Source organism: Phaethon aethereus, assembly GCF_964289735.1.
Source record: "Phaethon aethereus genome assembly, chromosome: 6".
NCBI classification, from domain to species: domain Eukaryota; kingdom Metazoa; phylum Chordata; class Aves; order Phaethontiformes; family Phaethontidae; genus Phaethon; species Phaethon aethereus.
In genome coordinates this window covers 8,694,907-8,719,073 of record NC_138580.1, presented here as the reverse complement: position 1 = coordinate 8,719,073, position 24,167 = coordinate 8,694,907, and the positions used below count along the sequence as shown (strand labels likewise).

At 37.7% G+C, this 24,167-nt stretch overlaps 1 protein-coding gene across 1 annotated transcript in view; it reads right to left on the bottom strand.

The window, feature by feature from the left end:
• Positions 1-24,167, bottom strand: part of NCKAP5 (NCK associated protein 5) — a gene marked incomplete at its 3' end in the record, with an annotated part of 384,285 nt that overhangs the window by 113,664 nt on the left and 246,454 nt on the right. The window contains exon 6 of the mRNA XM_082001372.1: positions 16,972-17,121. Coding sequence (XP_081857498.1) covers positions 16,972-17,121 — 150 coding nt within the window. The remainder of the gene's footprint in view (positions 1-16,971; positions 17,122-24,167) is intronic.

Below are 24,167 nucleotides of genomic sequence, written 5' to 3'. Positions count from 1 at the left end.
GCCCAAGAGACATACAGTTTGTCTTTACAGGACACACCTCAATATCTAACTATAGGAATGTATTGGGCTTGCGTGGCAAGATTTTGGTAGTGGAGGGGGTCTGCAGGGGTGGCTTCTGTGAGAAGCTGCCAGAAGCTTCCCCTACGTGTGAGAAAGCCAGTGCCAGCCGGCTCCAAGATGGACCCGCTGCTGGCCAAGGCCGAGCTCATCAGCAGTGGTGGCAGCGCCTCTGGGGGAGCGTATTTAAATAAGGGGGGCGGGCGGGGGGGAACTGCACATCGTGAACTGCAGCCAGAGAAGAGAGGAGCGAGAATATGTGAGAGCAACAACTCTGCAGCCCCCAGCCCAGAGCAGGAGGGGCAGGAGGGCTCCAGGCGCCGGAGCAGAGGGTCCCCAGCAGCTCCTGGGGAAGCCCACAGCGAGGCCGGCTGTGCCCCTGCGGCCATGGAGCTCCACGGGGGAGCAGATCTGCACCCGCACCCAGGGAGGGCCCCACGCTGGAGCAGGGGGATGCCTGAAGAAGGCCATGACCCCGTGGGCAGCCCGCGCTGGGGCCGGCTCCTGGCACGGCCTGTGGCCCTGTGGGGAGAGAGAGGAGCCCCGGCTGGAGCAGGTTTGCTGGCAGGACCTGGGACCCCGGGGGGGCCAGGCTGGAGCAGCCTGTTCCTGAAGGACGGCACCTGTGGGGAGACCCAGGCTGGAGCTGTTCATGGAGAATTGTCTCCCGTGGGAGGGAGCCCACGTTGGAGCAGGAGAACAGTGTGAGGAGTCCCACCCCAAAGAGGAAGGAGCGGCAGAGACAATGTGTGATGAACTGACTGTAACCCGCATCCCCCATCCCCCTGTGCTGCTTGGGTGGAGGAGGTAGAGAATTTGGGAGTGAAGTTAAGCCCAGGAAGAAGGGAGGGGTGGGGGGAAGGCGTTTTTAGGGTTCAGTTTTATTTCTCATTACCCTGCTCTGATTTGATTGGTAATAAAACAAACAAATTTTTTTTTTAAACCAAGTCGAGTCTGTTTTGCCTGTGATGGTAACTGCTGAGTGCTGTCCCTGTCGCCATCTCAACCCACAAGCCATCAACCCACCACAAGGGATAAGACACAAAGTCCTTAAGCTCATTTTGTTCAAAAGTTGAAATTCAAGAATTTAGCTATTCCTTTTAGCAAATTTAATTTACCTTTTGAAATCTAGGCAGGTCACAATACAATATTCAGTTTAGGATTAAAATGTAATTTATAATCTAATTAATTAAAAAAAATGTGACATTTTTCTTTAAAAACTAAGATAAACTAAAAATGATAGTCGATGGAATTCAGTGGAAAAAGCTTGAAATTAAATACCAGGAAGCCAAGGATTACATATATGTATATACAGGAAATTTTTTTTTTTAATTTCTAGAAATTCTGCCTATCAAGAGCAGCTCGTCTCCTTTAAAGTGCCTTGTGGCTTTTATATATTTTTTCTAATATCACTGGAATGAACATGAAGTATAATTCCATAAGTCAGTGCAAAAAAAAAAGGCCCTAATGCCATAACTGGTACTTCTACGCTGCTCCATGCATCTCGAACCGAAGGGCTGTTATTACATTACAGTAAACAGTTCAAATTTGGAGCTAAATTTGGCACTATCTTCAAGGAACCCCAGCACCAACCTCCTCCCCACTCACCCACTCCCCTCCCCCTGGAAACTAAGCAATTGAGTGTGCTTGGGTTAATGATAGAAAGAGAAGATTCAAAACTTTAATGCATTCCTGCTTTTTTCCCCATGTGTCTTTTAATGTATAATCAACAACACTACTGTCTCCCATAACCAGTTATTTTGGCCCTCACTGGAAGGTGAAACAACAGATGTTTTGCTCTGTCTTCAGAGAAAGTGGATGCTGATTTTTTATCAAGAAATATTTTTTCCCAATTATTTATCCTAAATTTCTTCATATAGTTCAAACTAAAATAGTTATGAAATAAAGTGATTTAAACTGACAGCCTGGAAAACACTGATCCCATATGCTTAAATGTCACATTCAGTGGCTGTGTGATGGGAAACATATCAGTTCCCTGTTCTCCAGTGATTCTTCAAGTGGGAAAATCTCATTTTTATTCTCCAAAGAAAAACATACGCCTTTTTATTAAATGGAAAAAATATACAACTGGTTTTCCACTTCAAAAATATCCCTTGAGCTTATTTTTATTTGAATTCTGAGAAAAATAATTACTTTTCTTTGGTATACTATGCAATAGATTTAAAGTATTACATGATGTTATAATTGATATTGTCACAAAATATTTTTAAACATAATAAAATATAAAATACATTATTTTCCTTCTCCTTTGATGAATCATTTTACTCTATTCCTTTAAAGACTTGGAGTTAAAAGGTTTCCACCACAATAAGCTATTAATGTCAACTGTTTCACAATTCGTAACTTAAATTTATAACAAGTTTCTGTTTTTAACTACACGGGAGTATTGAGTTATTTCTGAAGGCAATGTTTCCTGCAGTTTCACTTTCTTCCTCAGAAGTCACCCGTAAGTCAACTGCCCCAGGTATGTCAAAATGAACTTCTTTTGATGGCTTCAGTTATTTCTCTCCCTTCCAGCTAAGGAGTTGCAAAGCAAAGTGAAGCAGAACAGGTATCGGTGTACTGTATTACGAATAGGATCAAATGCCATATAGCGTGTGGCAATTGTTTTGTAGCCAATAGCTACCTTCTAATAACTGAATGTCATGGTTTAACCTCAGCCAGCAACTAAGCACCACACAGCCACTGGCGCAGTCCCCCCTGGTGAGATGGTGGAGAGAATCAGAAGGGTAAAAGTGAGAAAACTTGTGGCTTGAGATAAAGAGAGTTTAATAGGTAAAGCAAAAGCTGCGCACGCAAGCAAAGCAAAACAAGGAATTCATTCACTGCTGCCCATGGGCAGGCAGGTGTTCAGCTGTCTCCAGGACAGCAGAGCTCCGTCACATGTAACGGTGACTTGGGAAGACAAACACCATCACTACGAACATCCCCCCTTTCCTTCTTGTTCCCCCCAGCTTTATATGCTGAGCATGACTTCGTATGGTATGGAATGTCCCTGGGGTCAGTTGGGGTCAGCTGTCCCAGCTGTGTCCCCTACCAGCTTCTTGTGCACCCCCAGCCTCCTCACTGGGGCGGGGCGGGGGGGTGAGAAGCAGAAAAAAGCCTTGACTGTGTAAGCGCTGCTCAGCAGTAATGAAAACACCCCTGTGTTATCAACACTGTTGTCAGCACAAATACAAAACATAGCTCTGTACTAGCTACTATGAAGAAAATTAACTCTATCCCAGCCAAAACCAGCACATTGAATCACAAAATTACAGTTCATTTCTTGCTAACTGAAATAGAACTCTGTTCGCAAACATCACCTTGCTTTTCTTGAAAGCTTTGAACATTTTTCTCTTCTGTCTTTATAGGCACAGCAACTAGCAAACAACATCTCACTCCACACAGCAATATGCGGTAGGTTGATTTCTGAACTGACATTTGTTAAATTAAAAGTTCTGATTCATTTCGTTTTTAATCTTTTAGAGTGGAATAGCAAATTTGCAGAGTAATTGTATTTTGTGCAAAAGAACAACAACCCAGACCCCAAATTCTGTCTCTCTTAAAAGATTCAACAGTTTGGAGTTGCGTCTGGTTTTCCTGCCCTGCAGACTGTGCTCACTTCAGAGAAGATTGATGTAGAGGGATCAAGATCCCTTAGAAACTGATGTGGCAGTTTATGAACATTATCCTAATTAGTCATATGAAATTTCTCCCACTGTGCTGGCTGATATCAGGTGCATCTATATTGGCTTTTTGTCTTGGATGAGCAGTGAGTGTCCTTCTCAAGTGATTTTCCTGATCATCGCACTGACCAGGCTACAACTGACACCGCACTGTGGCCTTGGATCCAACGGACTGGGTTTCTTTCAGATGAAAATGGAAGAGGAACTCTTCCAACCACTGCTGGGCTTAACCAGAACTCAGCCAAAGTAAGCTCCCCAAAATGTATACAATGTGGATGTCAGGTCCTTAGCACAAACACCTTGGCTCCAAGAATCTGGTCCTGTTATGCTGCATGGCTTGCTAAGACAGACATATAATTACAGCAGGCTATCTTCAGATCCTAAATTAATAGTGATAAACCTAAGGAAGTCAACTGCCAGGACAAGAACGTATCCCATAGCACCAAAGTAAAAGATAGGCCTGTTGGGAAGGCTTTTTTCTACCTACAACAGAGATGCGCCAGAGGCATTTTTTTACTTGGATAATTTTACAGCTTTGTATTTTATGAAAATAGAAAATATGAAACTGTACAGAAACATATACACTAAAGGCAGCTACATGGAAAGTATATTCTAATTATGTATCATTAAATGTTACTCTGCAATACTTTCCAATTATTTACTTAACTTTGTTCTTCAGCATATCAGAATTATCTCCAATTTTCTTCTTTGTACTTGTATTTGTTGGTGAACAACATCCCTATGAGGTCCAAGAAAAGCCTTAGACTACACACTTTGGAATAATGTAGCAAACTATAGAAGTCCTTTAAAAAAGAAACTTTGGATGACAATAACAGCCTCATATGGAACATACGTTAAGTCAAAATTGATGGGATTCAGTGGTGCTCCAGTAAGAAGCTCAGGCATGAAAAATGCAGCAGCAGCAGCCCAACAGCCTAGCTCTGATCTACATAATGAGCCAAATTTGCATCATACATCAGTAAGCACAACTCAAGTGCAGCCACCAGAACTGCACCCACCTTCACATGTCCAAATTTGATAGACGAATACACTAACACTAGTATCAAACATGAGGAAATGTTGCTGTTATCTTATTCCAGGCTGCTGTTCAGGAGCAGTATCGGTGATTAATCGATTGGCCTAAAGGGAAAATGCAGAGAAAAGAACAAAAATAAATCAATGTATAAAATACTATGCAATGTAATATATACCTAGGATCGATCGCATTACCGCTCTGTCAGATTGGCCTGCAATTGGGAAATATTCCTGCCTCACAGAGGTCACTAGCAGGGCAAATCAGTTGCTTAGAAACATAAGACGTTCTCATCTCTTATTTCTATTCAGTTTCCCTGAAAACTACAGGTTTTGCCTAATACTAGCAAGTTCTTTTTACAATGAACTAAGAATACCTGGTTTTACCCATCTAATTGGGTAAAATGTTGAATAGTTACCCTGAGGTCACTATGAAGGACAAAATATTTGATAAAAAGAGTGCAAAGTTGACCACCCCGGAAGGGAAAAAAATATATCCTGCCACACCAAGAGGAGCCAAGAGGAAGACACAAGCATTTCCTTAGCAGTGAAGTTATGTCAATGCTACACCAAGCAGCTCTGTGAAGATCAGCTAACACTGGCTCAGGTTGCTAATGCATTGTTCTACTGGGGCTAATACCCTGGTTTTCAAGAAGAGTTAATTAGTCCAAATGAAAACTATGCCATGCAGCTACATTGCTTCTGCTAACCTGAACTATCTTGCATGACAAGGCACTATATAACAAGACTGTATTTTTTATAAAGCTTGTAACACAGCCTCTTCCTCTGTTTCACTCACCCTACCTTAATTTAATCAAATTAATGTATGTATGTACAGAACAGCTATCTCTGCATGGCACTGGGGAGACACTACAATGTCTAACAAAATTGTTTTTGTGATGATACAGATCAGATTTAAAGTTCCAGAAAGAACATTCATTGCTTATTTAAGAAAAAGAATATTACAACTGTCATTGTTGGTAACAGCAGTTAAAGTATAATGACGTCAAATGCTTATATAGGACTGAAGGAAATTATCAGGCTTTTCTCTGGCACACATCTAAGGTCTAAAGAAGCAAATTACATAAGGTTTAAAGGAAGAAAAAGAAGGAGCTATTAGGAGGCAAGTAAGGAGAAATTTTAGCTATTCCAGCCATATGACCTCTTCATATGAAGAAAGAAAAGAAAGAAAAGCCTGTCTCTGCTCATTTCCAGCTTACCATAAGCTGTTAAGAGAAATGTTAACCAAGTATTTCAGCTGAAGAGATGCAATACAAGAAAAGAAGATTTTAGCTTCTTCTGTCTAAATGCACAACAGTCTCACATATGTGCAACCCTCGGACCCATGTCTTTAGCTGACCTGAAACTGTTGCTGCAATAACTTCACAGAGGAATTTGCCTAGCAAAGTACCCAAGTTGTAAGTACTCTTTTTCTTATAGTTTACTAAAAAGCAGAATGACAAACCTAGGTCTTACTTGCTTCCTCTTTTTAAAAGAACTTTTTCCTAAATAATGTAAACATTAAGACCCAGGGCATTTAAAATCAGAAGGATTATCCTGGAGGAACAGACCATTTGACTGACTGAACACAACAAGGAAACCTGCAGGCTTATTAAAGGGAAACAGTTATAATTGCTAATGGAGTGTTTCTCTTCTCCTAAATAATTTCCAAGTCTTGGCCTTTTATGACTACATACTAACCAGAAGAGGAACAGGAAAATGCATGAATCACAAAGATGAATGAGCACTGTCACCACGTGTGATGGAAGGCCAGCAGTTATCACAGGTGTGCCTGTGGGAAGGGAAGAAACTCTGCCCTCTAGATGGCATTATGCACCTGTATATCCCAGATGCAACTGGAGAGCCCTGCCAGGCAATCGTATCATTCCTCCACCTGCACAGGAAACATGGGCACATACGTCAAAAAGATCAGATGGCAGTTCTTGGTCTCAATGGAAAGGTGACAGCTGCACGCTGCTAAGCGGCAGAACGGAGGCTATCCTCGGGCAGAGACCCTCTTTTAGCTGTTTGATATGGAAAGCAGAGGAAAGGTGCTCAGCCTGAGACGAAACAGAATGGAGGATCTTCCTGATCCCATATGAAGAAAATCAGCTTATAACTGGCAGGGATGGGCAACATGTGAAAACATATAATTAAAAAAAAACAGGAAAAAAAAAAAGAGATTGTCCTTATGAAAAAACAGACCTCTCCTTCTACTTGGCATTTAATAGTATTGCAGATCTTAACCAGACAAATGTACATTAAAACATGTATTATGCATGTAGGTATACATGTCCATGCATATAAGGTTATATTGTACCCATGTATAGCTGTTTTGGTGATACACTGAAATTAAATAATTAGTTAGTGACTAATTAGGTATCTATAGAACCATCAGTGAAAATCAGTCACTTGTAAAGGACTAAAGTCAGACTATTCCACATTTGATTTCAGACTATTCCACATTTGATTTATCTATTCTCTTTATATATTTATAACTAATATTAAAATCTTTGCTTGTCATCATGACAGATTAAGCAGACTTAAAAATAACCGTTTGAGTATTTTCTGCTGTGGACTATTAAAGTGGCTGCATAATAAAGCCAGTGAATATTGAATTTCATGAGTATGTTAATCATATAGATCTCACAAGTGTAGTTAAACACATGGCAAGAGCCAAAACCCTAACATGCAGCTCCAAGACCAAAGCTCCAAGACCCTTATATGCAGAAGTCATCACAGCTCCAGTAATTCTAGTAATATGACTGTAACTATAACTGCCCAGAACCCCAGCTATAATCTCCAATTCTGTATTACTACAAGATGAACAAAAAGGAAATCACTATCGAATTAACAAGAAGTGCATCACCATGCAGACCTTATTTCCGTTTCATCATTTTCCAAGGCCAGTAAAGAGAAATGAAAAGAAAGAAATTATTTTGCTATGTAAGAGTTGTAAGGGATTGCAGCTCTAACAGCTGAGGTACATAAATTGGGATTTCCTATGCAGCCAGTGGAGAATGTCCACAGAATACCAGGATTTTCTTAATAATGTCAGTTTGACACAAACTGCAGCTATTTATTTAGTTTATGAACTACACAACTGTCAGCCAATTGCATGCATTAGTATGTAAATTAAAAATATAAAGTGTGATTCTAAAATCTCTGTTGTGCAGAATCTCTCCTCCAAAAGAAGTGCCACTGTGAGCAATGAAAAGGCTCACAGAAAGCGCTGTGTAGAACTGGGCCCAGACTGCATACCTGATAGAAACTACTTAAAAAAACTACCATGTCTCACTCTCTGAAATGATAGATGTGTTGGGATAAACACAGTCACCTAGATCTATAACATAGTGTTGGAAAATCTCATTTCATTCAGTCGGGAGAGAGTTTTTTCAATTGTACCACATGCTTGATTGCTAAAAAAGGTAAGTTACATTATCTACTCATTATGTGCAAGAAGGCACTATACATGGAGAGAAGGGCACTGGAAAACTATCATTATTTAAATTATAAAAGTCAGATTGAAATATCAGATTCCTTCACTGCAACCTAGCAAGGACTCTTTGCAGAGCATGGTTAACATTTATTTCAATAGAGAAAATCTGACAGGTTTAATAAAACCAAGACGATTTTCCTTGACTTCCCTGACTTACCTTTTCTTCACTGACTACACCTATTTCTCAGACCTTCTGGCACCAAATCATCATTCTTGTCGCCATATTCAATACTTTGAACTATTTAAAGAGCGTTTGTTATGTCAGCCAAATAAGTACCACAGAGCTTTCTCTGTGGTACATAACTGTAAGAAAAGAGCCATTGTACTGGAATCTGGAATATCATAGAAAAAAAGAATTTATAATCTGCTCTTACAATAAAAATATGAAATTATATTTGGTTGTGCTAAAATGAACATTAATTGCTTATCCATGTTCTTATTTTTCTGTAAAAATTCAGAGCTCAGTATACTATCTTGAGGATCCTATAGTTTACCTATAATTCTCACAACTGCATGCACCATAATTTAGGCAAAACATCAACACTATAGGTAAACTAAAGGGTCCTGACTAAAATATTAATGTGAATTAAAAACTGGATATAAGAAATGTTTCTTCCACCTGGAAGATGTTGGATTCACTGCCCTGGAAAAGGGTGTTTTATGTCATTATACCTTGAGAAGGTACAAATCAGGAATAGCATACATTACTCACTCTGCCTTTTCAATGTGCTTTGTATGTCACTTGGATAGACTGATGTGTTGGAGCACTGATATACCTGATTCTAGAAAGCTAGTAACTTTTAGTAACACCTAAATTGACTGTGTGAGCAACCTAAAGGAGAAAAATTCTGATGTGCAGCAAAATTCCCTTTATAAAAGTAGTTGATGGGGTATGACATGATGTCACACTTAAAACAAATGCAGTTTTAAAACTTAACAGAACAGGAACACTAGTCAGAGCATATTCTGTTGAGCACTTCACTGAATTAGCAAATTCTGACAGATTCCTGCTTCATGGGTATCTCACAGTAGGAAGCGGAGAGTCAATCTGAAATTTTTTACCTTTTCAACGTGTGCCAAAACCTCAGAAGCTCTGCATGTTGTGAACCAAAACATTTAACTTCTGAACCACTCCTGTGGTGCTTCATAGGACATGCAGTTCAATATTCTTTTTTTTTCCCTAGACTTGGTTAGAAAAGAAAACAATACCATCTGTTACTCAGACTTAAAATTCCCAGGAGGCACCACGGTTGATTTTAGAAACTAAGTATTTTAAATTTTGATTGAACTGAATAGTCAGAAAAATGCAGATATGCATGGCTTCCTCTATGCCTCTTCCACAAGTCATGAAGGCAATGACTTAATGTAGAGACTTATTTATAGTAAGGCACTCTCCCATTTCAGGAGATGGAACTGTTTGGTGGAACAGTGGATTGGCAGCCTCTCTCTACTGATAGCAGCAAATGGTTAAGGCAATGAAAGACAGAGCAAATCTGAACAGCTCTTCCTACATCCAGTGGGCAGAGCTATTTTCAACATCCCTGTGTAAATTCATATCCCTACTAGGTCATCTTGATTTTTGCATGCCAAAAAAGAAAGTCATGAATTTTGACTGGCTTACGAAAAAAAGTGTAAAAGGAAAGAGGAAAAAAGAGTCCTTTTAGATCCTCAGTATTTTACATGTTTGCAAGAAGAATATTCTCTTCTCTTAAATACTCATCACATACTAACTGAACTAACTCTCTGCCCAGAAAAGGTCTCTATTAGTCTCCATCTTCTATATGAAGATATTATTTCTATTAACATCCCAACTGATAAGGTCCATCAACCACTGAAAGCTATTCAGTCTCTGTGCCAACTACGGAGCATGCAGCTTCATGCACTCATGGGCAGCACGTAGAATGGATGGAAAAGCCACAGTGGAAGATCTGAACAGCAGGAGGGCATGAGCTGGCAGAGGGAGGGTACGAACATCTGGGAAGGAGGTGCATTTAAACATTGCTGCAGGAGTGCAGCAAAGAGGAAATCACCTCAAAGCAGAAAGGCAAGGAGAAACAGGTAGCAACCATGAGATCTGCTTCTCAAAGACTAGGAAAAACTGAGTCACTGAAGATCTATAATAGAAGAGTTCAAGCATCAACAGATTATAGAATACATTCAACTTAATAGTACTTGTAATGTTTTAATTTGAAATTTACTCAGTTAGTGGGATGCTAAAACAGTTTGCCAATACTATTACGAGCAAAGAGCTGGAATAAGATGGGCTGGTTTTGAAACCAGTGATGCAAGTCAACGTCGATTCATTATCAGCCACTGGATAAGTTTGGAAATAAGACTTTCCCTGCCTCACCTTCTGATCCCTGGCTATAAAAAAAAAGAGTTCTTAGGCACAGTTCAGAAAACTAATTATAAAAGTCTCCTACTGAAAAGATTCAAAAGTAAAATAATCCCATAATTAGGATTAAGTAGGCTGGCCTTTGGTGACTGATCAGCATAATGGATCCAGTTACATGGATAGCCAAAGCACTGGGCTAAGAAGAGGCTTCTGGCTGAATCAGATTAAATGCATTAGCTGGAACAAGACTACAAAATATTTAGAACATTGCTACAAAATATTTTAAAGTTTCATGATTTTTCTACGCATCTAAGTAAAGTGATTCAGATTTCCTATAAACCAAAGTGAAACAGCTGACTTTCAATGAACAAAAAATTTTTCCTCACAATTATTTTCAGACAGTCAAGCTCTTTGCCCCTGCACATTGTATGTTTCTTGCAATGGAAAAGAACATAATTATTAATTTTCTTACCATTTCATATTTTGGTACATGGAAAATGAGAAAAAAAAAGAAGGGAAAATAATGTAAGAGCAAAACAAAAACCACCAGCACCCCACTCAAAATAAAGTTATCTTCTCAATCCGCTCAAAGGAAATACATACCCTTCTCATATTTCTTTTTTATAGGTCATTGATAGGTCTTTCTTCCTCTGCAGGGTAGTAAAAACATAATATGGGAAATACTTGACATACTTCCTCATTTGTTTAATGGTGGTGATACAAGGGAAATTACCCCTCTAATATATTTGAACATTTAGCTTATTATCCTGGGTGAGTTTTCTCCCAAAGCTCAATTTATTAAAACAAAACACATCTTTCTATGATGAACTGCAAAGGGCAAGAGGGCAAAATTCTATAATTAAAATTAGAGTGGTTTTGTGACTTTATCCAAGCAGATACTGCTTCCATTGCAGTTTAGTTTACTGAAAGTTTCATTGAGTCCCACTCACCCGCAAGCAATGAGCAGCCTTCAATCATTATTTTTTGAGGCCAGTGGAACTCATTCCCATTGCAGAACTTCTGGGAGAGAAGGGGGACACTCAGTAAACCAGGGAAACCACTTCCTTGTTGATGTTTATTTTAATTTGAATGTAAATACTGTGGTTTTAGCAAGGCGTTAGTTGTGCACCATCATAGGCTAAGGTGGGTACATCACCTCTTCTGCAGAGTGGACACTGTTCCCACACAATCAAAACTCATGAATTCCCCATAACAAGGTGATGGTACACTGTTCATCTAACAGAGGGGAGTGACCACTGTGTACGGTCAGATCAGGTATGCATACACAGCCATGAAATGGAATAGATGCTAGTCAAAATATTATGTCCTATCCGCCACCCAGGTACTAGTCATTCCATAACAGATGGACATCTTGTCATAAGGCAAGCATGATGCACCATATGATGCAATGTACATGCTGACTCCTGTCATACAGATCAACTTACAAGCCTCACAGGAGGGAGCACGCCTGCATTCTGATTACGTGAAAGACTTAACAGTAATCTCTAGGAGAAAGGGCTGTGGTCTCTTCAGAAATGCAGATAAGTCGTCAATCCTGTGCCTACCTTCATAGGGGAACGAGCACAGGAAGAGGGTTGGAGTGAGTAGAGGTAATTCAGATTCTTTTTATCTGCAGACTGAATCTAGGACCTATAGTTGAGGTGTTCCTTATATGTGGTAACTCAGCATCTAAGAGCTGGATAGTCACATCCAGATTCGAAAACTTAATTCTGTTGCTTTTGTAATCTGTTTTCCTCTTTGTTTCCTGTGTAAAACATGTTACCCTACCAGACTAAACCGGGGCATTATGGCTCTCTCCTCTGAGCTGTTTCCAGTTCCACGTCTTTGAGTCAAAGTATAAGAATACATTCAGATGGAAGAAGCCAGAAGAAACCAGCCAGCTTCCCAAGGTATTTGACTGCATGCCACATTCTAGCTCTTTACCTGTCTACAGATGTGGTACTAAGTCACAAAAAGATGAAATAAATAGACTGTACAGGATGCAGGAAATCTGCAGCTAAGATGGGAACTAAGTCCAGTCTTCTTGAGTCTTCATCCAATATTTACTCACACTCCCCTTTCTTTTTGAGGAATTGAGAAGACGTGTAGCATGTGAAAGGACATAACACCACAAAGAAAGATTTGTGTATCCTACAGAATACTGGCAAAAGCAGACAGCATCATCCAAAACAACCTCCACTAAGTACTCTTTGGTCATTTACTTTGGAGCAATCCAGCAGCTTACTTTCTTCACAATCAACCAAAATATAACAACCAAATACTTTCTAAGAAAGTTGCACTACTGCAGCTGAAAAGAAGGAAGTCCGGAAGAGCTGGAACATTTCATACAGTCAGACATAGTTAATTCATACTAAATTATCCTCACTGCATAGATGTCTGTGCAAATGACAGGCTTTAATAAGCCTTCAAAGATGACACAGTATTTATCACTGATTAAATTTTTAAAATCAAAGTAACTATGACTTTTACAGACATGTTTAGATTAAGACTGACACTAACTCAGTGTACCAGTTTAATTCACCTGCAATTATGCAGGTGCTCAGGGCAGCCTTTATTTCAGTCATTTAAGGCTAAATTGGGGCAGAGAGACCATAGCTCCATATTGGATAACAAAGTCCTGGGACAGTCTCAAGGCCTTTACGGCACTGTTTTTCAAATACAGAATATTCTCAAAGCTTTCCTCTATGCACTGTGACTGTGTAAACTGTTCTTGCTGGAAACAAGAAATAGTATACAATCTCGCAATGAGAGTCCGTATAATACCTAACATACCCAGGAGGGCAAATTAAGGTTTTGTGAAAAATTTCCAACTTAATGCATATGGCTTTAGAAATATAACATTATTGTTTTACTGTAATTGTGTTTATACCTACATATACTTGAAATTGCTGTATGTGGGCTGGTACACATCCAGAATAAATGATATTTTTTCTACATTTCTGGTTACCATTTAAAAAAAAATTGCAATTCTTCTGGTGATAAAAGCAGATTAAAGAAATTAAATTCTACCAAGGAGCTGATATGTTATTCACCATACTTCTTAGTATTTCATTTTTTGCAGCACTCCAAATGCACAGAAAAGTTATCAAAGAATTTTTTTGCTTTTGCTTTGTAAGAGTTAGAAGGCATTCGATCCTAACTGCTAAAGTAAATTAAGTGGCATTTCAAGAGCAGCAAACTAAAAATGCTGAGGGCACAAAGGAGTTTTGATATCCAGGAAATCGCAATTAATTTCAACTACATAAAATGGGATACGAGATGGTATGAACCATTTGTTATTTGTCATCTCTTTCATTTGATTAGAAACGTATGGTATTTATCAGTCAGTAGAGTGGAAATAGCATTTGCTGTAAATGATAAAGGATGTGAAAAGATTATAGGTAAATGCAGCAATGGGAAAATATGTATGTATATTTCTTATCAAAGTATATGATAGCTTTCACTTGGACTGACTACAAAGACACTTTATTATACTGATTTGTTCAGTTCAGAAAATTTCTAGGTTAAACAGAAGTTAATAACACCTAAAAGGTATTACAGAAATTTATCTGGAAATACATTTGATAGTACCCAAGTATAAGGAAAAAAAAAGTTAAATATACAACTCCACTGATGTGGAAGCCATTTAATGAAAGTTTTCTGTGAAAATGAAGCCTCACCCCTTTTTTCACACTTAGATTTGATAATGTCCCACAGTCCAAGATGACTACAGTTTTCTTCACATTGCCAGAAATTCCTGAATAAAAACACCACTCACCTCATATCTACCATGCCAGTAGTCCAGGAAGGGCAGAAACAATTTATTTCATGTATGGAAAAAGAACTCATATAGATATTCAAAATAAAAGAAACTAAATAATCTATTATGCTGTATTTGTACCAGCTAAACTACCCACTTATCCCTGTGTCATGGATAGCTTTTCTTTTTTGATACTTCATTCACTTGAAACTTAGCTTGGACTTATCCAACTTTTTTTGTTTTAATATGACCAGTCAAGAGAAGGTATTAACCATAAAAAACCAGCTGCTGAATCTAAACTTTTATATAATAAAAACATTACACCACTTGCTCAAGTTTTTCCCTAGAGGTACACTGTAATAGATACTTATATACATATATATACATACATACGTATGGTGCCCCATTTCAAGAGAAGCTCACTAGCAACAGCACAATGAATATAGGTAGGGAGGAAGGATGGAATAATTTTACAATGCTCTACAGACTAGGCTACATCTTGTCATGAGCTACACTTAAGTAGCAAACAAATATGAAGAAATAAAAGATTTCATCAAAGTGCTGATATTCATGAAATTATATTAATAGGCATTAATGGATTAGGTCCCACATTTTGACTATTACTTTTACTAAGTTCTGTTTCTAGGCAATCTTCAGATTCTACAGTGCACAGATGGAAGACCATTAGCCTTGCTGATTTTATTAATTGTATATGATACAGTAACATCTAATCATGTAAAGTAAGATTAAAGATTATGACACCCACAGCACAGGAACTAACAAACAGTAATTTTTCATTCCTTTCTATATAGATAAATAAAATATTTAGAATAATCACCCTGCAAATAGTAAAGGATTAGAACTGCTAATTGCATATAGCTTTAAAAAAGTGTATCTCTTGATTAATAAACCATAAAGTCTTTGACATTACAATTTATATTCTTCAAGTGAAAAATCAAGTGCAAAAATGTATAACATTAAACAACACACAATTAACAACACTTTGTTTTAATTATCTTGTGCCACAATTAATGTTGGCCCTGCAGTTCATCTTTCTACTTTGACAGCTCCTTAGACTATTTATGTAGATTAATTCTTGAAGTATTGGCATTCACTAATATGTGGTTTTGAAGAAGCCAATCTACAACGCTGGCATTAGTGAGGTGACCTATTCACTGACCTTCCAGAACTAGATTCTGTCTGTCCATAACGTTACGTTATATATCTAGGCAATTTGCCACAACTGATAAAGGTTGTGACGTTATTGAACAACTTCCTATCAACTGAGAACATAAAGAACTGCAACTGTCATGCAGACTAATTAAGAACAAGGCAAAGCAAACATAAATCATGCATATTTGGAAATAGAAGACCACAAGTAACCTACAGTCATTCTCCATCAACAGATAAAGCAAGACTATAATAAACTGTACATTTATCAGAGTTTTATGTGTCTTAAAAATTTAGTGTCATGTGTTTTTTTCCCCAGGGAAAATTTAGAGTTAATTAATATTAAATGCGTTTATTTTACAAACAGCCTAAGACTTTAAAGGAAAGAAAAATTGCAGAGACTGCCTACACCTTTCAGATTTCAGATTCTGTATTTAGATCCAAACATGATTATAACTGTTTGTGTTTTACTTTTAACAAAGTGCAAGAACAAAAATCCATAGTTTTCATTTGATCAGAGTACAACTCATAATAAACAAAAGAGCCTTCACACTTAACCCAAAATGTATAGGCCTAGCAATGAAGTCTTTGTTTACCAAGACCCTACAGAGGCAAAATGCCAGTAAGATCATTCTAAGGCATTCATTTATCTACACATATAACACTACACAGATACTTGACCAGAAGAGAATGGAGGAAACACTTGGTAAGTTAAAATTATGCCTTTGTACTAGTTCAAAATTGTATTAAAATATGCAGTCTCTTTTTTTTTCTGCACTTCGAAACCCGTGCTTCTCTCAAGGAGCACAAAGTTCATATATATAGTTACAGACTTACCTCCACCTTGCCCATGGCTGCCTAACAAAACTTTAAAACTTTTACTCTAGTTAGGAATTACCACAAGGTGCAGTATTTTGCACATCCTGATTTTCCAGAAATGCACTCAAAATGTAGAGTGTGCAGTTCTTGATGTGGTCTGCAAGGAAATACATGTTCCACAATCTAGCAGTAAAAAGACCTGAGCTGAGTCTTCAAACAAGCAGTCCACTGACTTAAAAGTTGAGCAATAAACTATGATGAAGCAAGTAAAGTATATTACAGTATTAATAATTGAAACAAAACCAGCAAAAACAATTTTTCTTATTAAATGTTCTCAAATGAATTAAAATAATGTATGAAGTTATTTTTATGGATATTTCATGCTCAGTATTAGACAGGGATCCTTTCAGTGGTTCTAAGACTAAGCTGCTTCTTCATCCTTGGTAAATGAATCATAAAAAAAATAACCCATAACACGAGTACAGGTGAACTGTGAAAGATTAGATTTTATACTACAGGGTGATTCAGTGCACCCTGCAGTGCATTTCATTCAGAAATGAACAAGGCAGGGGGCAGGATGATCTTCTATGTGTGAAACTGTTGTACTTACCTCCAGAGCTTTCAAACGCTCCAATAGCAATTTTGTCTTTTCTTTTTCCTCTTCAGTGCTGCTGCTTTCACTTCTTGAGTCTTCATCTGCTGCTGTGTGAATTTTTTCTATGCCTTCTTTACATTTCTTACTGTCTTCTGACAGCTTTTCCTGAAATGATTTTTTAAAATGTCATTACTCACAGGTGGAAATGAAGTTAACTATGCAGATGTCTTCAAATCTCCCTTGTAGATGAATGAAAAAAATAGAGAGCAAGTTGCTACTTACACGATTATAGTACTAAGTAAGTGGAGTCATGAAGGGTCTATTAAACATGCTGCTATGCCAGTTCTGCAAAACCCTATGCACAACTGAACTCCTACATGTACTTAAGATTTTTAAAAAGTGGAACTCTTTTTTTTTTCATAAAATAACTTACATTTTCTTCTTTAAAAGTGGCATTGAAATTTGAGCATTAACAGCTTTCAATGGAAGCATTCTGCCATTGAGATATAAAGCAGTTTATTGAGGAAAAGCTAACATATGTTCATGCCTACTGTATTTCACCTTTCTTCATCTAGAGCTAATATTTGAATTACTAAATAATGGGCTGAGAACCAAGCTGCCACCTGAATACTGATTTCAGATCCACACTAATATATAACTGGAGAGAATCAAACTGACAGCAAAATTTTCAGAAGTGCCCCAGTCTATCACAAGTCAGTCAAATTGTGTTATTTTTAGCTGCTGCTGAGCAGACTATGGCTGCTGAGTTTTACAAGAGGTCTATAAAATCATAGGTTTGAACACCGAGTCCTACTAACTCCATTAATTATGGGCCCAAGTTCTGTGTTGAGAGAGGGAATGAGATAGAACAAGTAAAACATCCAGACTACAAACAGGCAATGTAAAATTTTGCCCAAAAAAGAGAACTACACAGACGTACCGAGTGAATTATCATCTGAGTGCAACACAAAGTGGACAGTCTCTACCTTGTAAACCACATTCTCTAACTATAAGCAGACGCAGTGTGACAACTAATGAGAAGTTTAAGAATTGAAAATGGTAGGTAAATCAACATTAAATAATAGGTGTCAACACAAATCTAAAGAGGTTTTTTAAGGAGCATTTAGTTTTCTTTATGTGCCTTCTTGATAGTCCTTATATACAAGTCACATATTTTCATGATCTTTGGGTTAGTCTATAACTGAGATGTATTTCCCATAATTACCACACAACACAAATTCTAAGTATAGAAATATGTATTTTCATGAAGAACTGCTGCAGCTTGAATAACTGTGCAAATATCTGATAACCCTTCGAGAGTTAACAGCAAGACATTACCTTAATTAAAACCCATAAACACAACTGAATTAAAAATCTGCACTGTGAATCACATTTCTAACAATGTCTTTTTTAAAAATTAACCAGCTTAGAAATTGGCTATTACCATGTTAAAACTTTAATCAAGAATCAATTTTATAAGCTATGGGCTTAATCACTGAATACTCTTACAGAAACCAAGAGGCCCAGATCTCATTCTGAGCCGCAAAACATAGATTTCAAAGAGCCATTCCATCAGGTTTCCAGCATCAGTGCTATCCTGATCACAAAAGAACCATAAATACAGTAGTCGGGTTTTTTTCTTCTTGCTTGCTACTTACCGGTGCAACGATGAAGCATCTGTAAAAGAGCCATTAAACCATTTTCCCTACAAGTTGCCCTGATGAGTGCATTCACATAAAACACTTTGATGAACTCAGGGAAAAAAAAATTGACAAAGGTATCTCTTTGATGTAATTCAAACACAAACAATCATTTTTAGGATAGAGTGTGACATGAATTAGATGTGGTTAACAGTGGAAGACAATATAAACATCTGCACAGAGGGACACCTTTCCTGCTCAAACTAGAGGGCAGCAATTTCAAAGGACACCTAGAAGAAAGCCTAAGTTCTGACATTTCATCACAGAACGGGGAGTAATACCTTTGTGAGAAGTTTCTCGCATAGTAAATTCCAGTCACCTAAAGAAGTAACACATTCATCCTGTAATTACAAAATCTGATGAACTTTGCACACGAGTGGCATAATGAAGAATACACATCCTGGTTTACTATGACGTGCACTAGAATACCTCAAGAGATACTTACTACTGTTACCCCTGCTTGAGTGTTTAAGTACAGCTCACATATTTTCAAAACTAGTTTATTACTGAGTAATAATAGAGTTTCAGTGTTTCAGGCATGGGCTAAAAAGGTCCCTGGTATATTACCTACCTGGAAAAGTTGCAGAATAGAGGAAAACATCACTAACCTTAGAAATTGTGCTTAGACATGCCATTGGCTGAGGGTGCTGTCCCATCACTTTAACCAGTTCTATCTGGGCGACGTGCAGCAGGGGTAGAGTGGAAAATCCACACTCAGGAAAGCAAAGAAACAGGTACTTCTTAATACCCTTTGTGCTTAAAGTCAAGTCAAGAAGGAGAATTACAAAGGCTTTTGGAATTACAGAATCCTCCTAAGAGTGAAAAATCTGCTAATATCAAAGGCAGCTGCCTGATGGCAGGGGGGAGGAAAGAGCAGAGAGAGAGAGTTGTAAGAGGAAATGTGTATCTCCTGCGTGATGCTGATCAAATCCTACAGAAAGCGCTGGAGTGAGCATGCTGAAGGCAGCAAACAATGGCGTAGAACAGCTTATTCCCTTTATTCCCCTACATTCCTACATTGATGTTACCTTGACTAAAGACCATGTTTTGAATCTTCTAAACACATTTGTATTGTATGCCTCAGGTATTGCACAATTAAAGGCAGGGTGAGTTTTCAAGCTGAATAGCAAAATACTCTCCAGGTCAGAAGTCTGGCAAAGGCAGGGTAAGTGCTATCCTGCTGATCAATGCAGTTTCATTGCTGTGAAAAGGTAACAGATGGAAACGGTGCTCTGGAAGTAAGCTGGACAGATGTAAAAAAAAAAGGGGGGGGGGGGCAAAAAAAGCAACAACTGAGGTCTTGGTCTTCCCAGACCAATAACAGTTTAAGACACATGCCTGTACCACGGGAGGATGCAAAAACAGCAGCCTGATGAGAATTCCACAGTAAAGGCTCATCTAGATCCCTAATGCTCTGTGTCAACAAAGAGACAATAAGGATATTAAACATTAAAATTTTACTAAAAATAAACTAGGATTATGCTGCTCACTGTAGACCTGTTCCCACGGAAATTAATGAGAAACTTAAAATCAAGTCCCACATTGTGTAAGCTTCTCAAGCTGGTTTAAACTGCCATTGTTTTTCTGAAACCAACAGTATTTTGCAAATCTAAAATGACATCCTGCCCTGACCATTATTTCTAAGTATTCAGTTTGTTCTATAAATCAAACAAATAGTACACTAATGATGAACTCTTTGATCAAACACTATAGGCCCTACAGCCAATAGAAAACAACAGATGAAAACAGACCCTGCAGTCTAGAAATGGCAAGCTTTCTAGGATCAATGAGAAGTTATAAATCACTGAAGACATTGACCTATGAAGCTGTACAGTGCAGCAACCTGACTGAGACTTATCAGAATGCTGGTTTTCAGTCAGATGAGGTAGGAAGGAGCAGTATAATACTCCCTCTTTCCATTAATAAATAAAAGTAAGAACAATAAATTAAAAGAGTGGGAAATACACTTGATATTCCAAATGATAATTTACTGGAGTTTGTAGAATATAAAGAAATATGTAGAACATAAAGCAAATCTTTTCCTTTCAACCCACCTTGCAGAATGCTGAACAGAAAGTGTTTTCACCGTTCATAAACAAAAGTAACTATAGTGATAGGAAAGATCATACGGATGCTTTCAAAAGATAAGAGGCTAAACTGCCTATTTCAGAAATTACCTCCTCCTTCATCCCAAGAAAGGCAAAAGGCTGCTGACCCTCTGGACACAGCATTAGTCATTGGGATGCCTTTCCTCTAAGACTCATCACCTTTTCAAGGAAAAGACAAGGGTCAAAGGGACACTTAGCCAGCTATTTCTTAACCAGTATTATTTTAGAAATTATTGTACTTTTAAAGTTTTATTAGTAGTACCATCAGTTGTCTGTTCTTTGCCTTTTCTTCTTTCTTAAGATGCTTTCTAGGAATTACATGCACACAGGAAAAAAAAAAGGAAAAAAAGGAACTCACTTTAAAATATTTCAATTTGTAATTATGACATTTCAAACCAAGAAGAGTAAAAGTCAGATGACACAAAGAAAAAAAAAAAGGTAGCAAGCAAAAATCCATTGTAGACTGTCTTTCTCACAGTGAAAACCATAATTAGGCCTAACTGGAATAAGGGCTCTTCTCTGGTAGTAATGACAAATACATGACATGAAATGATCATATAGTTCCCCAGGTAACTCATGTTTTGATTTTTCCCAATTTGATATTTTACAACGCAGGAACTACCTACCCAAGAAAGAAGCCTTTAAGAAAACAGAAATCATCAACACTGTTAACCAGCAGATGGGCCTCCACAGGAGAAGGCCAAAGGAGAACCAGCAGCAGCACAGCACCTGCCACAGCTCTCAGCAACAGGAAATGCAAAGTCCTGCACCAGGGAACGAATAACCCTGTGCACCAGTAGAGGCTAGGAGCCAACTGCATAGGAATGTATGAGAAGAGAGAAGATGGAGACAGACTCTTCTTGGAAGTGGCATGATGAAAAGATCAGATACAATGGACTCAGCTTGGAACAGGAGAATTTTTTTTTTTTTCCTCACATAATGATGGTCATAAGGTCACTGGAACAGGGAAGTTCCCGAATCACAGAGATATTGCAAAGTTCACTGGACAAGTGGCTATAATAATACAACATAGCATAATCTAACCCTGATGTAACTGAATCTGGACTCTACAGTACTGATTATAAACTGCAATCTTTCACAAGGACATATGACATATTCTGATTCAATCAAACATGAATTAACAAAAGATCAAGATCTTTGAAATGCTGATTTTCCCAATGAACATTGGATGACACGAATTGCTTGTCTGGAAACTGATAAGTAATAATTAGAGATGACATCTTTGCTTATAGAAGCTAAAGATAATTTTCATGTCATAAACAGAAGTCCTCCAGAGAAGGGAAGTGTTTCAGATGCAATGTGGTAAAGATCCCTCAGATACAAAAACAATCTCTGTTTCAGGTTTGGGTGTTAGACTGTGATACCTTAGTGTTTTGTGTTTTTTTCTGAATTCCTTTTAATTCTTCAGCTTCGGAAAATTTTTAGAGACAATGGTCTTATAATGGTTACAAATTCAAATTCTTCTGAGAGGCATGCCTGCGATTTTCCAAAAACACACTTTAATCACACGTTTAAACCCAAGAAAAAAATATACATAGGATATATAATTAATTAGTGCTTGTGATTGCTTATTACCATGTATTTGAGAAAAAAACTGAAAATTGTTCACAGTGTAGTTATTAGCAGATCCTACACAGAGGCAATGGTAGCAGGCATCCAAGAATTCAATCAATATGGAACCCAAGCTAAGTGGCTAACTCAGCATCTCAAAATATTTAGCACTTTCCATGGTGTCTCAGGAGCTTCCACAGGATTTTCTAAATAGATATTTTCTAAACAGTTATCTTAGATTTCAGTGACTGAATTTGGTGATCCAGGTACACTACACTACTAATACTCTTTCCTGATAAAATAAAGGCAGACTCTTAACCTCCAAACCTGAACTGCAATTTACAAATCCATATACAGAGTTGTTTATGTAACAATAAATTGTGAATGTTTTTTCTTGCAAGGCCATTCTATAGTCTTGATGCATTCTTTGATGATGTACTTTCAGTGTTATTTCCCCAGCAGACCTCCTAAGTGTGCAGCACTATTCTTCACTGTGAGTGAGCGATATGAAATGAGAATTTTCAGACTGTTGATGTAGATAAAAACTGTAGATGAGGGTTTCTTTGTACTTTCACAAAAAAAACAGCCCAAAGCTATGTATAAGTAGCTCAGTTTAACTGCACATGCTGAAAAAAGGCAGTAATTGCTCCAGGGACCACTGACTTAAAATCCAACAAGGTTAAAATGGCATCTTCCAGTGGCATCTTCCTCCTCTTTCTCCCCCCACCATGACCTTGTTTTCCTCAATCATAATTAACACTTGTTTACTGTGGCTCAATCCCTCTTAAATATGCCCTTTGAAATTTTGCAGTATCTTCTGATATGCTTTATAACCTATTTCATTCAGTGAAACCTGAGATGTATGAAAGACACTTGTATGTTACATCAGAGCAACGTGAAGTAAGACTGATGAATTCACAGGGTGTCTCCTGCAAGATGCTTGGTACATGAGTAGTCACTGATATCACTGTGACCTGAATATGTCCCATCTGCAACTTTTTAAAGATTATTTTCTTTATTTGCTAATGGGAATACCTTTAAACACCATGACCCTGGTCTGAAAAAAAACATAACTGAGTAAACAAGTTAGAATGTAAAAAAAAAATTACATGCAACTAAACAGTGCAATCTAAATGATCTCTGAGTATAAAGCTATAAATATGAATTCTTATTTTACCTTGCTTATTTCTATCTATGTATTCAGCTGTTTTCTCTTGCTTTATTTTTTCCCAGTGGAAGGATAGACTAAAATATAGTTTTCCTTTAGATAGCAGATCAGCAAGCGTAATAATAATATATTTTTATTTAGCTAACAGCTTTTGTTCAGGACAAGGTGACCAAAATCGAAGGAAAAGAAAGGAATGCACATATATCACAAAATTTTACAGAAACATCCTAAATTGTTCACAGTTTAACATTACCGTTGGCAGGAAAACCATATAAAATTCTTCTTTTTCATCTCTGGATTTCACTTATGAAGTGAACAGAATGATCAGTAACATTCCCTAGATTAAATACATGTGATGGATAAGAGAAAAAAGTACTTTATGTTTCTGATATGAGCTCCTACAACTAGCCTATCAATCTAAATATACTACTTATACTACTTCACTCAAAACACTCCTCACTAGCACAAGCTATCACCCCTATTGAACAGTTCTGCAGTAACATTAATAAAGTTCCTGATGATGCTTTTATTGGCTGTTCCACGCGTCAGAAACATCTATTTCCTTTGAAAAAGTTCAGATCAAAAAGGACTATAAAAGAAGAAAACCTTCTCAGTGAAGTTCACTATTAAGTGTACTTATCACATCAGTAGGAGTAGATGGAG